Source organism: Artemia sp. Qi Xiang Cuo, chromosome 10 (assembly GCF_049724085.1).
Source record: "Artemia sp. Qi Xiang Cuo chromosome 10, ASM4972408v1, whole genome shotgun sequence".
NCBI lineage: Eukaryota > Metazoa > Arthropoda > Branchiopoda > Anostraca > Artemiidae > Artemia > Artemia sp. Qi Xiang Cuo.
The window spans coordinates 62,803,925-62,820,780 of record NC_142803.1 but is presented as its reverse complement, the minus strand read 5'-3'; the positions used below and the strand labels follow the sequence as shown (position 1 = coordinate 62,820,780).

The 16,856-nt window shown below is 33.7% G+C and overlaps 1 protein-coding gene across 4 annotated transcripts in view; it reads right to left on the bottom strand.

Annotated features, from left to right (window-relative positions):
• Positions 1 to 934: 934 nt before the first annotated feature.
• The window catches only part of LOC148948015 (uncharacterized), a 32,996-nt gene continuing 17,074 nt past the window's right edge, over positions 935 to 16,856 (bottom strand). For all 4 annotated transcript variants that reach the window (XM_089095647.1, XM_089095648.1, XM_089095651.1 and 1 more), the window contains exons 3-4: positions 9,339 to 9,509; positions 935 to 5,910 (exon numbers count right to left, since the gene is read on the bottom strand). In XM_089095647.1, the coding sequence (XP_088951773.1) occupies positions 5,087 to 5,910; positions 9,339 to 9,509 (995 nt within the window). In that variant the 3' untranslated portion in view covers positions 935 to 5,086. The remainder of the gene's footprint in view (positions 5,911 to 9,338; positions 9,510 to 16,856) is intronic.

The following is a 16,856-nucleotide window of genomic DNA, read 5'->3' as shown; positions in this document are numbered from 1 at the left end:
AAAGAGATATACTGAATGAAAAAAAAAGACATATAAATGTGGATGGAATGCAAAAAAAAAGAAGAAAAAGGGGGAAATACTATACTGGAAATACCCAGTGAGAAAGTGGCTTTACAGAAAGAGATAGAGGGACATCAGGAGGGATGGAGTTCCAAAATAAAATAGATTGATAAACGGGAGACCTCTGACCTTCTGTCGATGATCGCTTAGGTAAAATGAACCTGCGATAAGAGCTACGTAAAAAAGAAGAGTACCTACCTGAGCCTGACAGAAAGAAAAACTGCTGCAGAGATGGTGGAAGTGTACCTAGAAAAGCAGAATGTGCTAAATAAAGGTAAATTTTAACCACAATACGATCCAGCGGAGATATTCCAGTATCATTATAAAGATCAGAGGAAGGGTAAAAACGATGTAGAAGAAAAGTAGCCTTCACTGCTCTATTTTGGGCTATTTGAAGTGAGCAGAGAAGAGATTTATTAGTACTACCCCAAACAGAACAGCAATAAGAAAGGTAAGGAAAAATAAAAGCATAATAAAGAGAAAGCATAACATCTGGGGGAAGAAATGAGTTAACCCTGTATAACATTGAAGATTGGCGGAGGACAAGGGAATGGGTATGAGTTATATGGGGTTTAAAAGAAAGAAGACAGTCAAGATACACACCAAGAAATTTCACAATAGTAGCTTGTGGTATAATATCATTCCCATAAGTCAGGATGGTTGGTTCCCTTGCGTCTCTCATACGATAAGGGGTTCTAAAGTGTACAAAGGCACTTTTTTGGCTGTTAAGAGTCATACCATTTGACCAGCACCAATCTTTTACTTTATCAAGAAGACCTTGAGCTAGGGAAACGGCAGATGGCAGGTCCACTGCAGCAATGAAAAAGTTACTGTCATCAGCAAAAATAATAGGGTGCACATGGGGATGAAGATCATCTACAAGATCGTAAGCACAAATTAAAAACAAAAGTGGTCCAAGCACAGAGCCTTGTGGGACACCTTTCACAATAGGCAAGGAAGAGGAAGAAGTACAATTAACCGAAACATACTGAGATCTCCCTGAAACATACTGAGATTTAGAATACAAGTTTACAGTGTGTTTCGATTTAGTTCAGCTTCCCCCTAAACAGTTCTGGAAATATTCATCTTACTGCTCTTAGCAATAGTACTTGCAATAGAAGTAGTACTTGGAGTAGTCGTAGTAGCTGTGGCAGTAGTACTAATAGTATCGTGGACATGTTGCCTTTAGGTCAGTTGATTTCTCCCTTTAAGCATTCCCTGAAAGTTCCAACTTAATACCCTAATCTATTCCTGAGATACACCCTTTTGACAATCTACATGCATACATTAAGTTTTGATTTAATTTAAACTTTCCTCTAATATTCTCTCCAATTTTCTTTTTCATATCCTTAGCCTTTACAGCACTAATATCTTCCTATTAGTGGTAGCAAAACATGTGCATACTACTAGTACCACAACAACTACTTTTAAAACTGTGACTGAATACAACTGACAACTTGTTAATACGCCTTCAGCTAATTGAGACTTTTTGTGAGACTATTTGCGCTTTTGACTGAAATTAGTTCCGACTGTTACTGTGATTGCTTGTTGCAACTTTGACTGTTTGTGATTGCATAATACTGAGGCTAAGTGTGTTACTTAGGCTAACTTTCAAAACATTATGCGCATACTACTGCTACTTATACTGCAACTACAACTACTTCTGTAATTACTACTAATATTAAGGGAGCGGGTATTCAGGTTAAAATTTAAGGGAATGTTGAACTAAATAAAAACTTACTATGCACAAGCAGATTGTATCAGATATATCTCCGGAACGACGTAGGCCATTAAGTTGTAAATATCTGGGCATGACGAAGGCATGTTCAACTGAGCAAAAGGTAATACGGCATACTAATACCACTACATTTAGTACAACTATTATCACTGGGACTACGACTGATTGTAATTTCAACAGCCTAAAATTGCTTACAGCAGCAACCATTATCGACTATAATAACTTGTAACTACAACTGAAAATACGGGTGACTTTGTTTGTAGTTGTCAAATATTACGGGCCACAAAACCACGACAAAAATCAATTAAAGAGTTTTAGGTTTTTGTTTGGGATAAGATAAAGACAAGATTTGTTTCATACATGAGACCATTATATCAATAGATCACCAAATCTAGAAAATCAAATAAATTGAAATGAATGATAAAACGAAAACAGCAGAGAATGGCAGCATATTGACCAGAAAGGGTGGCCCAACTATGTTTACAGAAAGTCATTACTCCAAACAACAGACAGCACAATAGCACCACCTAATTGAAATGTGCTGTAGCTTCAATGTATTTCTTTACTATCCTCATATGTCGTTTTCGTAGAAACTTCAAAAGGAATTCAATTCAGAGAGAGTTCAATAGGGAATAGAAAGTTAGAGATCTGTCAAGAGTCAAAAGTGAAATGTTGGCAACTATTTCCTTTTCCAAGCCTTTTCAGGTGCTTCTCCCTCCTTCCCCGCAAAAAAGACATGTTCAAAGTTTTGTTAAAAATAGTTAAATATTAAAAAAAAACATTGCCTCTGGTGCGAGGTCTGTTAATTATGCAAGTTGACCATGGTTTACATATTTGGTATGCTATTGGGGAAGGAAAGAATGCTTGATCATGGTTTTAATTTGAAAGACAAAGTTTTTAAAGAAGTTTTAAAAGAACAATAAAGAGGTACTTTAGACCAAATCCAAGCCGAAATAAAGTAAAATAATAATTCAAGCGTAAAAAACCTAAGTCACTACCAGTAAATGACGGACTCAAACGATTATATTCCTTTGTTTTTCTTTAGTACTTTTTTTGCACAAATTTACTTAAAACGAGTAACATGTTCAAATATAAAATCAAATCAGTTTTAAAATGAGCAGATATTATCACAAACAAGACTAACGCTAACCTCCCTTATGCCTTCTAGACAAGAACAGAATTTGCGCACTATTGGAAATATATTTTAAACGCGTTAATAAATCCCAAATTAGCAAGACTTACTATAACTATTATCAAGTTGTATATTAAACTGTCAATCTACATTCATTAGTAGCTTTTGGTAGGTAATGTGGTGATTTTGTTCATTCTGGGTTTTTCATATAATGATAAACAAAATTGCAAAGTTTCAAAAGTAGCTTTTTATTTTAAACAGGTTGACGGACTTTACATTCCTAAACTATTTTTCACCTTTTAAACAATAAAAAAAAAAAATTCAGACAAAGGGAACAAAATTTTAAGCTTTATTTTTCTTTTGTTGAAAATTGCATTTAATGATTTTTAACTTTTGTATAATATTTTCCAAGCAAAAACTCAGGGACAATTAGAAACAACAGCTTATCATTTCCAGGAACTATTTACGTTCCTTAATACTGATAAACAAAAGAGAATATATTCTGTTTCTCATGCAAAAATTTCGGGCGAGTAAGTTGAACGATTACGAGTGCTTGCAGAAGATATAAGGAAGGTTCCGAGTTCATTATTGTCTCCCATATTGTCGAAAGTGTTCCCATGTACGAAAAATTTTCATCCATGACCCCCTTTTTGTATGAAAACTAATATAATGATAGCTAAAAGAAAAACCACACAACATCCCTTCTAAAGGCCGTACCCAGGATTTTTTTCGGGGAAGGGGATTACTCAAAGATTTTTTAAGCAAGGGAGGAGGGGTTACACAATAAAAAATCAAAGAACGCATAAATATTTCTTTATTTCCGGTTTTGTTACGTATGTACTAATCAGACGAACATTCGGGGGAGGGGGTGGGTTCAAACACCTATCCTCCCTGGGTACGGCCTTGTCCCTTCTATTAAACCGATAAAAGAAAAAAAAGAACAAAAATAGGCATAGAAAATCATAATTTAAAGTGCTGAACAAATTCATCAATGATGAATAGTTTGATCACTGAATTAAATTCGAGAGTAACTTAGGCTATCATCCATTTCACTCGCGCTAAGCTTTCGAAACACATCGTACAAATCTTAGCAATACCGCTGTTTGAGTTGCTATGATAGCAAACCTGGTTAACAAGAGCTTTGACAAAGCAATGCATTCTCATCGTTAGACTTTGACACCAAGATTCCTGTGTTTTCACTTCTACTTATGAAGCAAGGAAAATAATAACTTTTCGTTTATTCTACTTCCAAATTATAAATCTACTTACGTTTGACTCATTTTTTCACGTTTTATCCTGAAATTTCGAAGTTACTCTTTCCTCTCAGAAGCAAAATTTCTGCTAATGCCTTCAAAATTCTTGGCAAGGTTGTATTATTTAGTCTTTAAATGATTTAATCAACCTTGGTCTTATTCCCCAGAGTAGAGGTAATAGCTTAGCAGGCACCTTTTCGTAAATAATAACTTCCGGCATCCAAAAGTCGGATTTTAACCTCTCTCTATCTATTAAGTATTATCAACTGAAAATGATAAGTTAACAATGAACCTATAATGAAATATCTTGATTTTTACGGTATCGAATCAAAACAAAAACCAAAGACGCAGGTTAACTTCAGTTTGACAACCTCTATCAAACGAAAGATATGTTTTACAACTTTAGAATGCGTCATTCTGTGTTTGGGAAAATCAGAATGTCGTGTACGTTCTCCCCAGTATGTTTTCTTTGGTGGTGCAAATCTTTGGTGCTTCAGGCATTCTGCAGTAAAATTTCAAAGTTAAAAAAAGAAGTTGGAAACAAGAAACTCAGAATAATAAAGTTACAGCATGGTGTTTCTATTCATTCCAGGTGGAAAATTTTATTTTTAAACTCGGACCTTTTAACTTTTTTGGGGTTTGCTGTCATTAGCCACTGGTACGAACAACTATTCACGGTTAAATGTGCTTATTTTTTGACTGATCAATAAATCGGGTGATTTTTGGTTCTCAAATGGTTTCTTTCCTATTTGATTTCTATGGTCTTTGGATAAATTATTCCCTCTTTTGAATTTTTCCGTACATACATCAAACTCGAAAAGCAATTCCCAGTATCCATTCCTTGATACTAGGATGAATCGGAAGTAAAACTGAGTCCTTTTCACATACCTAACGTTCGGAAGGTTACTTTCTTATATGAGTTCTTTGGTGTCTCGATAAAACAGAACCAGAGGTAAACCTTTTCCCACATACTTGACACACGAAAGGTTTATCTCCCGTATGAGTTCTACGGTGTTTAGATAAATCAGAACTAGAAGTGAATTTTTTTTCACATACTTGACATTCGAAAGGTTTCTCTCCTGTATGAGTTCTTCGGTGTTTAGATAAATCAGAACTAAACGTAAATTCTCTTTCACATACTTGACATATGAAAGGTTTCTCCCCCGTATGAGTTCTTTGATGCTTAGATAAATGAGAACTCGAAGTGAAGCCTTTTTCACATACTTGACACACGAAAGGTTTCTCTCCCGTATGAATTCTATGGTGCACTGATAGATTTGCCCCTCGGCTGAATTTTTCTGTGCATACATCACACTCAAATGGTTTTTCCCCAGTATGCGTTCTTTGGTGTATTAATAAGTTGCCTCTGGAAGTGAAGCTCTTTTCACATAATTTACACTCGAAAGGTGTCTTTCCTGTATGAGTTCTTCGGTGTTTGGATAAATAGGAACTAGAAGAAAAGCTTTTTTCACATACTTGACACTTAAATGGTTTTTCCCCAGGGAACGTTCCTTGGTACTGAGATAAATTTGATGCATTCAAGTTTTCAGGGGCAGCGTTTCCATCAAATACACCCAGATCATGGGTCAGTTGGATGCTTTGTGCTTCACTTTCACAATCTGAGTTTGTTTCTTGTTTTAGAAAAAGAGTAGTTAAATCAGTCATTCTCAGTATTCCGCTTGCTTGTGTGTGAAGATCATTGTCAAACAATGAAGGCACAGCGGTGTCTAGAATAAAAAGATATCGTAAAACTCAAAATTACTCCAGAGGTTTGATAACCACAATTATGCTTGATATACGATTTAGCTTTCATAGTATATTCTAAATTATCCTTGAATAATAAATCTATCCTAAAACTTTGAAACTTTTGTTTTATTTTTTTCCAGGTCAATTGTGCAATAAGTAAGTTATGACCGATGCTTGATAATTTGTGAAGAACTAGCGTATGTAAAGAAGCTGTGTTATTGAAACTGTTATGTTGTTAGCGTATGTTGTACTTCTTCCATAAATGGAGCAGTTAAATGTTAACAGTCTGTCAGTACAAATGTAATAGAGCAAATTGACAATTAGGGCTATAAATTTAAACATGATCTTTTGTTATACTTCCAATAATGTGATTTAATATGTTTATTTGTTTGTTTAATTTGTTATTTTATTATCCTATGATATTATAACGTATTATATTATTATGTTTCTTTCTGAAAGAAGAATGAGTAATTGTTCAGCTTCAAGACTCGATGTATCCATTAATTTCTAGCAGCCTATTTGAAATTTTTCTGAAGTCTTCTGCTATTGGCTATACTCTCCTTACTTTCTTGAAAAAGTTAAAAGCTTATTACGATTCTAAAGTTTCTGTTTTTTTCATTAGTATTGAAGTAAATTTAAACTTGTTAAATTGCAAAAATTTGTTCTTTTTGATTTTTCACAAGAGAGATGCATAAAGTTGAAAAGATAAAGATGCAAGTAACAATTTTTCCAGGGGCGTGACAAAGAACTTTTTGATTTCTCACCGTTGTACTAATTTTGCGATAAAGATCAGTAAATTGGTAAAGTTTTTTATATACACCAAATAGATTTTCAATAAAATAAAAACACTCGTTTTACATGTGTTTGCAAGTGGAAGTTATCAATAATTCAATAAATCAATTCAAATTGTTACATATTCCATAACAATAAACATAATCGACTGTCAATTGTACCTAAAGTTATGGCGAGTAACACCATACAACCATCGTTTTTTTTTAGATTCAATTAGATATAATAGCCTACATAAAAACAAACTAAAACAATAGAAATTTTTTAAGACAGCAAAGCTTGCTCAAACCTCAAATGAACATATCAAAGGGCCATCCTAAGCAAATCACATATAAATAAAATGAGGCTTACAGTAAAAGCTACCATAAAACTATAATTTAAAATCAAAACAGCCTCAGAATCCTCACTTCAAAAAAATGTCTAGAATAAAAAGATATAGTGAAACTCAAAATTGCGCTTACTGTGATTCTAAAGCTTTTATTTTTTTCTATTAGTTTTAAAGTAAAAGTAAACTTGTTAAAATTGCAGAAATTTCGCCTTTTTTATTTTTCCCCAGAGAGATACATATAGTTGAAAAGATAAAGATGCAAGTTACTATTTTTCTAGGTGCATAAAGAGCTTATTGATTTATCACCGTTGTGTTAATTTTGCAATAAATATCAGTAAACTGGTGAGTTTTTTATATACACCAAATAGATTTTCAGTAAAAAAAAAACTTGTTTTACATGTGTTTGCAACTGAAAACTATAAATAAACCAATTTAAATAGTTACAATTCCATAACAATAAAAATAATTGACTGTCAATTGTACCTAAAGTTATGGCGAGTAACACCATACCACCGTCGTTTGTTTTTTTAGATTTTATTTGATACAATAGTAACATTTCAAATTAGATTCAAAAAATAAAAATTACAAAAAATAGAGACTAATTAAGGCAGCAAAGCTTGCTCAAACCTCAATGAATATTTCAATCAATGAAATATTCCTTTCAATCAATGAAATAAATTAAATATTTAAATTCAATCAATGAAATATTCCTGCAAAAACCTCAATGAATATTTCAATCAATGAAATATTCCTCAATCAATGAAATCTTCCTGCAAGGAAAATTTCTGGGCCATCCTAAGCAAAGCATATATAAATAAAATGAAGCTTACAGTAAAATACGACCAACAAAACCAAAATTGAAAATCAGAACAGTCCCAGAATTCCCACTTCAACAAAGTTTAAATAGGACTGGTAGATAAAACAAAAGAAAACAAGGCAGCTCACTGAGGTGAAATAAAACATAACATGTTTTTATGGCTGTTCTTGCTTTTTTTGGCAGCTAGCCTCAAAGGTCTTTTAGTAACAGGTTCACTGGTATTGACTACTTGTTTTTTAAAATGATTTATTAAATAGTTTTTAATTACACTTGCGTATAAAGGATTGAATGAATGGCCCTCCAAATACCTACTTAAAGAAATGTTATATTTACCTCAAGTTTAATTTCTTTTACGTCAAGAACCACCTGTTTTATACATACATTATTACTAATGAAGGAGGACTGATCAAAAAGTAGTTTATGGCTGGGGCAATCAAATAAATGGCTTCTTAGATAAGAATCAAAGGATTTATGAGCAATATTAAAATTCAAGCCTTTGGTTTTGCCATCTTTATATTGGTCAAGTTAAATCATTTTCTTATTCACGCACAAATATATATTTTTGACTAGGCCTAAAATAACAAATTACACAATGGTACAATAATAAATATAAACACAAACATGCAATAAAAAAAAAAAAAAAAGAAACAGCAATAAGAAAGCAGAGGTAGCCCAGGATTCATAAATAAATATAAAAAAATTCATTTAGACCACCACCGTGTACAGACATTTTATTGGTTGATAACAGAATTGGAAATACATTGAACACTTGTTAAAAAAAACTTACCAAGGTCATTAAAACCTCACAATCTATCCCTGTTGCCAAATCTTCGATTAAATGATAAATTTGGTCATTTCATTGTTTTAAAAATTGCTCAGGTGGTGGAACACCAATATTTGTATGCAAAGAAAAAATGTTAAAGCAACTTACTATTGTGTTTTTAGGTATACTCGCATTTTCAGCTTTTCAACAAACTCTACGGAGTTACTTGTGTAGGAGTTTTCGGAATAAAGCAAAGGTTTGAAAGTTGTGCATAGCCATTTTTCAATAAAACAGTAAGTTTTCTCTTATCTATATGTTTCGCTGAGGACAGCCATTGAATATAGGGGCAAAAAATTCATGTGAGGCTTGAGCAAGTTACACAGTCTTATAAATACCCTATTGTTTTTCTTGTTGTTTGTTATTTTTGTTGAAAAAATTACAGCAGGAGATACCTTTAAAATGAATCCTAATTTTCAGCAATATTTCACGAGCTTATATTTTCATATGTAATTAAACCCAATAAGAACTGTTTTATTTATAGCCCAAAATTGAGACAATATTTCAAATTCCACTTTGACACCCAATCATGTTTTGACACCATTCAAAAATACCAACATCTGCAACTAGAATTAATTTGGTTTGATTTTAGTTTTGCTTTGGGTGTGCCTTCATAACATATCTTTGACTATAGTCAGGATATTTAAAAACATACCTTTGTCCTTGCTAGCATCCAACTCCAGTTTGAGAGGGTCAAAATCAGGCTCGAGGTTTGCACATGTGTCAGAACAAAAAGTATAAGGGTTGCATTCAGGTTTTGACAACAAAATTGGTGGCGTGCATCTAAGGTCGTTTTCATAATCGCTTGGGAGTCCGTCTTCAGCTTCTGCAAAAAAAAAAATAGACTCACATGGGAATCCTAAGACTAAGTTAAGAGCGAAGTGGGGTCTAAGTATTATTTAATTAATTCTTCATTAAGGAACTTCATATCGAAGAAGTTGTCAAAGAAACTGTCAGAAAGGGCTAATCTGATTTGAAATTATAAGTTTTATTGCTCTTTTTAAGAGTAAAAGTGATTAAACTGAAACCACCACTCAACCTCCCATACTCCTTTTGCTGTTCTTGTTTCAGAAATCCGATTAAAATTTTGAGAGGGCCATTTTGCTCCATATAACTAAAAGGTCCGATAACTATCCAACCACAGTTCTAAGGACAAGGGCTGTAAGTCATAGAATTTTGCCATTGTTTACATAGTTTTATTATTTGGTACTAGGGGGGGGGGCATATTCGGGGTCTCCAAAAGGCTAAAGACATTAAGGTGAAGCTTTGAGGGAATGCTGAAGAGAGTGTTGAAGTAAATCAAAACCCGCTACGTGGTTGAAGTTTATCAAAAGGAGTGTCAGCAAAATTACAAATGCTCGCAGCTATAACTACTTTCGACTGTGATAACTTGTAACATCGGCTGTAGACACTTGCACCTTTGTATCCTTAAGACAAAGTGTAAGCGTAACTATTGTCGACTTTGTCTCCTTATGACTGCTATTGATTGTGCTTGCGACTATAAAAAGTAGTGACCGTTACTGTGACTAGTAGTTGCGACTACAACTACTTGTGATTGAAACTTCGTGTGACTGCTAGGCTACAACAAGCAATTGTGAGTTATTGTAACTGTGACCCTGACTACTTGCAAAAACGACTGCTACTAATTGTGAGTTTTGAAACTGCTTGTTACTGTGAATATTCATGACTAGGACAGTAGCCGCTAACACCCAGGACTCTTTTTAACTAATGTTGCTTCCAACTGCAACCAATAGAGGTTATGATTACGAGTGGAACTACTACTTAGAATTGCTTGCGATTACGTGGGACTAAGACTGCAACTGCTCATTCCTCGATTAAATCAGACTACAGTTGCTAATTCTACTGCTAAAACTATGGTGCCACTGCAACTGCAAGCATTGTACTAAATTAAAAGAATTCAACTCGATTTAGGTTTCCAAAAAGACACAGGTGCAATATCTCACTATCAAAACAAGACACTAATTGGAACCTTTCAGGGGATGTAAAGGGGGAAGTAAACAAAATCAAGAGACTATGGGCATCTACATTGTCAGAAATGAGTATGTATATTATCTCAGGAATAGCTGGCACTGTTACTTTCGAACTTTAAAGTTATTTTGTTCGTGTTGTTTACCCACCCCCCCCCCCCCAAAAAAAAAATATTATTACGATCTCTACATAACAAAAACACACTATGAGGAGTATGAAAAAAGAGAAGAACAATGACAAAAAAATAAAACTTACGAACAAATATTGAAAACCTAACTTTTAAGCACTCGTTCACCAAGGGCCAAATTATGAGAAATTTTATATCTTGCGACAATAGGGATTTGACAGAAGACACATCAGTCGAAAATCAAGAATTTTATTGCAGTGGTCGCCAAATCTACATGACAGTTCATTCATTTCTTTGACAAATCTCAAAAACACAGTACCGTCAAACAATTTTACTATTATGGGTCCAAACAGGGATACAAATAAAACGCTTGCAAAACGCTAAAATTTACGGTCGAATTCGCCTATTATCAGAGGCGGAGAAAACTTTCCAAAAAAATATAAAAACAAAAAACACAAATGGTGCGAAAAGGGTTATATAGCAGACCAAGAAAGATTATAAATCATGCCAAGAAAGATTGTCTTAGTTTTTCTTTCATTAACACTTTTTGGAGACTCGGGATCAAACATCCTCCTTTTTCCCTATAGCCAACCCTACATATTAAATATTCACAACTGATACAACTAACAAAACTTGCCCCAAGGGCTAAGAGGAGGGATCTCGTGATCCCTGGAGGGATAACTGTGGGAATTTTCAACTATTTTGTACAACATGGTGATTCTTAAATTTTGATTGAGTGTCTTTAGGAAGGGGCAGCTAAAAATTAGACAGTAGATAGACGCCTGTTTGCCCTCCAGCAACTTTTCAACATCTCTCTCAACGTTTTCTGAAAATTTCAACTTTATACCCTTAACCGTTTAAAACACCTAGAATCAAACAGCATTCCTTTTCCTAACATAAAAAAAAATGAACGTCAACTGGACTCATAGTATTTAATGATTCAGTTTTGATTATAGTATCTTATGATTCATAAGATAAATCATAACATCTTATGGTATAGTTTGTTGACCCTGAAAATCCAGTTATTAGGTCATTAGAATATTTGGAAAACAGTGGCTATCTCAAAATTTGGTTTAGATGCATTTGGGGGTAAAGGGGCATGGAAGAGGGACTGCTTGTCCTCCAATTACTATTGAGCGTTAAAAAGGAGACTAAAACTTTCCACTTTCAGCCGCATGAGCCCTATCCGAATTGTGTAAGACCACATCTCTTCTACTTGAACTGCCTCTATAATAAACGATTAAAATATTATTTTGAAGCCTTATGTTTTTACTACTATAACGTTGCCTCTGATAGGTAACAAATAAGAAACAAAAGCTACTTTTAGAAACATAGACACTGTCAATTATGATAGACAAAAATTGTCAATGACATTGCCAATTTGTCAAAAGTTAATTCATAATGTTTACCGGCAGCAAAACTCCCATGCAAGCCCTGGATCTACCAAAATTAACTGCACACCGGATAGTGCGTAAAACATATAAAAACTATAGCAGGAATAGACAATACTAAATAAAAAATAAAATCCCTTAAATTAGTAATCACTAGCCAAAACCCTAGAAACTGACAAGGGGAAATACATCTTTATTATAAACTAATAAACCAATATACGCAAAATAAATCTGACTTTAGTAGTCTTATACTAGTTGTAACTGGTCACGGCAAAATTGGGTATTTTAAGTAATTTAAATATTTTGCCCATTTTACCGCTATCTATTGTATTTTACGGACATAATAATAATAATAATAACAATTTTCACAACACAAAGAGGTTGTCAGTAACAGGTTTGGATTTGATTTTGTTTTGTGTATAGCTGTATTACCCGTTTTAAAAGGCCATCTGTCTGACTTCAGTCTCTTGTTTTAAGAACGATCAATTGTATTATAGTACAAGTGATTATATATTTAAAATAGTGAAATATTAGCTGAAATAAAATTATACAACTTCTGTGAGGTGTTAAAGACAGAAAGGGCTACAAGCAGGATTTATATAGGACAAACAAGAAAAAAATAGTAAAAGTAAATAGCCCAGAAATATAAGGGTATTGTCAGCAAGCGGACAGAAAAGAAACGAAAATGACACAAGCAGATACTTCGTCAGGGACTTTTGCCGAGCCGTCTTCAGTGCGCAAAATAAAGAATGAAAACTTAGCTTTTGTAGTGACCCTTAACAGAGCAGAATAAAGCCTGAATCAAACAAACCAAGCCAGAATAAATGAAAGACTATTCACCGATTAGATTGGGCAAGAATCCTCTGCTTAGTGATTGATTATGCTTGTCTAAAGACGTAATTTTCATTAAAAGCATGGTCAGTTGATCTTAAATTAAACTGAAGAAAAAATATTATTCGAATCCTTCAATTTTAAATTATTTTAAATTGGGTTCATAGGAATATGTCCAGAATCTCTACTTAAAGCAAGGTCTCTATTTATAGATTTTTTACTTTCAATTGCCTTCCTAAAAGAGTGTGGGAAGCCATTTGCTTCTGATACTAAAGTTGCCTCATCAAAAAGCACTAAATGATCTGGATTTTCAGCGATCTGGGGGGCCACAGAAATTTCTCTACCTCCTCTCATTTTCTCCATTGATAATTCTGGATCTTCATTCGAAGGGGAATTGATATTTCTACTCACCTGTTTAAGTCAGAGGCAATCGTATAGCATTGCCTATGGTAAAGACACATAAGGGTTCAAAGCATTGATATTCGCTCAGATATTTTTTTTTCCCAGAGGCACTTCATGTTGAAGAAGCGGTTGAACAATTTTTGGAGGGGGCTCAGTCAATTGGAAATCGAAGGTTCCAATGCCCTTTTCTAAGATTTAGCCTGCTTTTTAACCAATTGCTACCGAATTAGTTGTTACTGACTACGCTGTTTTTAAAGTTCTTATTCTAGTTTAACGGCCCTTGTGTTTCAGTGGTTGTTTTGAAAGAATCTTAAGATAAATACAGAATTAGTTCTAAGGGAGAGACGAAGGGAGGGTGGAGGTAGAAATTGATATATAATCCTCAAGGCTGCATCTGGGACTTTTGTTGGAAGAGGGGGCTTAGGAACAGGCAGTCATCTGAATCTGAGTCACAAGGAAAGGAGCAAGGTTTGCCAGCATTTCCTGTTGAAGATAGTCTGGTTTACTTTTTGACTTGTATTCGGTGCTTTTATAAATAAACAAATAAAATAACATGTACATGATATGAGAAATATTGCTGAATTCTGCTCTTTAAGTATGCAAGGCTGTTAGGGTAACATTACTTAGGTTTAAATGTAGGAAAATTATTGCTAATATGATTTTATTCTCAAATAACAGTTTTTTTTTTTTTTTTTTACGAAAGAGATGTCAAAAATCAGGCACTGTCCAAGTATTGAGGTATTATACTAGGCACAAGATTACCAAATGCATAAAATAGACTGTTAATAAAATATATAAAACTCTAGATGACGGGACGTTACCTTTTTAAGCGTAAAAAAAAATCAGAATTATCAAAGAATTCCATTAAAAGCAGAAAGTGATGCTAAAAAATGCTCACCAGGTCTTGTAGCTACAGGGCAACTCTAAAACACCAATTTTACTCTATATTTCCTAGGAGAACCATATTTTGCCCTATTTTATGAAGTTGTCCTTATTTTACCAAATTTACCAGTTTTACCTACCGAGTTTTTATTTAAACAGTAATTTTACAACACTACTTATACTCTTATTATGTAGATAAATATCTAATAATAATCCAAAAAAAACAAAGGCCTAAAAATACTGGATAATCAGTAAAAAGGAAATATTAATTTATCAATAGATATGTATGTCACTGGCTTAACATAACTCACTACTTGTCACTGGCTTAACATTGCCTACATATTCCATAGCCTATATGACACAGACTAAAAAAAACTAATTTTCGACAATTAAAGAGCTATGTTAAGCCAGTGACAAGTAGTGAGTTATGTTAAGCCAGTGACATACATATCTATTGATAAATTAATAAAACCATAAATAAACAGAAATTGCAGTAGATAAGACAAAAGAATTCGAACTTGTGTTTTACTGAAAACAAAACAGATTTTGCACTTTTTCAATTTTATAACCTTAAAAACTTAAAAATTGACCACACTTTCGGACCAAATACAAATATATTTTAAATTACAGTTTACAATCATTAGTTCTTTCAGAAACCATTATTTTTATGAAAATATGGACCACCTGTAGGAATATGACAATATTCAGTAATTGTATTTAGTTCGCCTTCCCCCACAACAAGCCCTGTAAGTTTCAACTTCAAACACAACACTGTTCCTAAGATATTGCTTATATGCCCTTTTGACAACTTACATACGGACGGCATGTTGTCATTATGACCACCTTCCCCTAAAAATTCCTTGAAAATTTCACCTTTATACCCTAAGGCATAGTTGTAATAGTAGTCACAATAGTAGTAATAGTAGTAGTATCAACAGTAATAGCACTATTACTAGTAGCAGCAGTGGTATTACAATATTGCCTTTCGGTCAGTAGCCACCCCCTCATCAAGTCCTTGACTTTTTCAACTTAATACAATTGAATGAATGAATGAATGATTTTATTCAGTGATTAAACCCGTACAGAGTATTTCACTATCTAATCTACAAAATATAGCATAAAATATCAAAAACTGAGAATCACAATCAAAATACTAAACACCACACAGAAATAAGGAAAAGGAAAAGCAATAAATTGACAACAATTATTAGCACTTAATAGTAATTAAATGAAGAAAAAAAAAATTATACAATGTCTAGTGTCTTTGTTCGGTTCAAATATTCCAAAACGGCATACCGAGCCTCTTAACTTAATACAATTAGCCATTGCTATGATGTTGCCTCTTGTTGCCTCTTGTTGCCTCCTATATGTCCTCTTGATAACCTGTGCATTCGTATACTTCTTGACATTCTTATTTTAACGCTCTTAGCCTTGCAAGTAGTTGCATCAGAAGTAGTATTTTGATCAATAGTAATAGTAGCAGAACTAGTAAATATAGCAATGGTAGTAGTAATTGTAGTAGCACACACGTATTAGCTTTTGGTCAATTGATCGTCTCGTTCAGGCGTTCTCTGAGAGTTCTATTACTAGTAGCAGCAGCAGTATTACAATACTTCCTTTCGGTCAGTAACATCTCCTTCATCCAGTCCTAGACTTTTTCAACTTAATACAATTAGCCATTGCTATGATATTGCTTATATGTCCTTTTGATAACCTGTGCATTCATATACTTCTTGACTTTTTTTTTAAAGCTCTTAGCCTCGCAAATAGTTGCAACAGAAGTAGTATTTTGATAAATATTATTAGTAGTAGAACTAGTAAATGTAGCAGTGGTAGTACTATTAGTAGTAGTACACACATATTAGCTTTTGGTCAATTGATATTCTCATTTAAGCATTCTTTAAGAGTTCCAACTTAATATACAAATTAATTCTCAAGATATACTCTTTTGACAATCCAAATGTACAAGTGCCTTTTAATTTGGTTCCAATATTTCCTCAATAGGCCTACTCTCTCAAATTTTAACTTAGTTGACTTAGCCTCAATAATGCTAGTACTAAAGTATTTGGGGTGGCAGTAGGAGAAGAAATACCAGTATTAGTGCTGTATTAGTAGTAGTAGTAACAGCTGTAGCAGCAGTATTAATAAAAGTAGTAGAATGTAGATTTCGCCTTTAGGTCAGTTGATATGTTTCTTAATAAAACAACATTACATGTATCATAAATTAATTGCCTAACTTACAGTCCTCGCCCTGAAAGCGGTGGGGGGAGGTGATACCTCCAAAGGTCAAATTAATGGATCTTTCAACAATGCTGAAGCAAACAGATGTCTCAAATTTTTGATTAGATGTTTGTTTTGGGCAATGATAGGCGTGGAGGGGGCAGCTGGTTTTCCTCGAATCACTTTTCATTCTTAAAAATAGCATTACAACTTTCAATTTCCAATCAAATAAGCCCCATCCGAAGTTTAAATGACCGACGATTCCATAAAAACCTTATATGCCCCCAGAACATACCTTAAAATCCTTGCCCCAGGGCCCTGGGAGGATTGT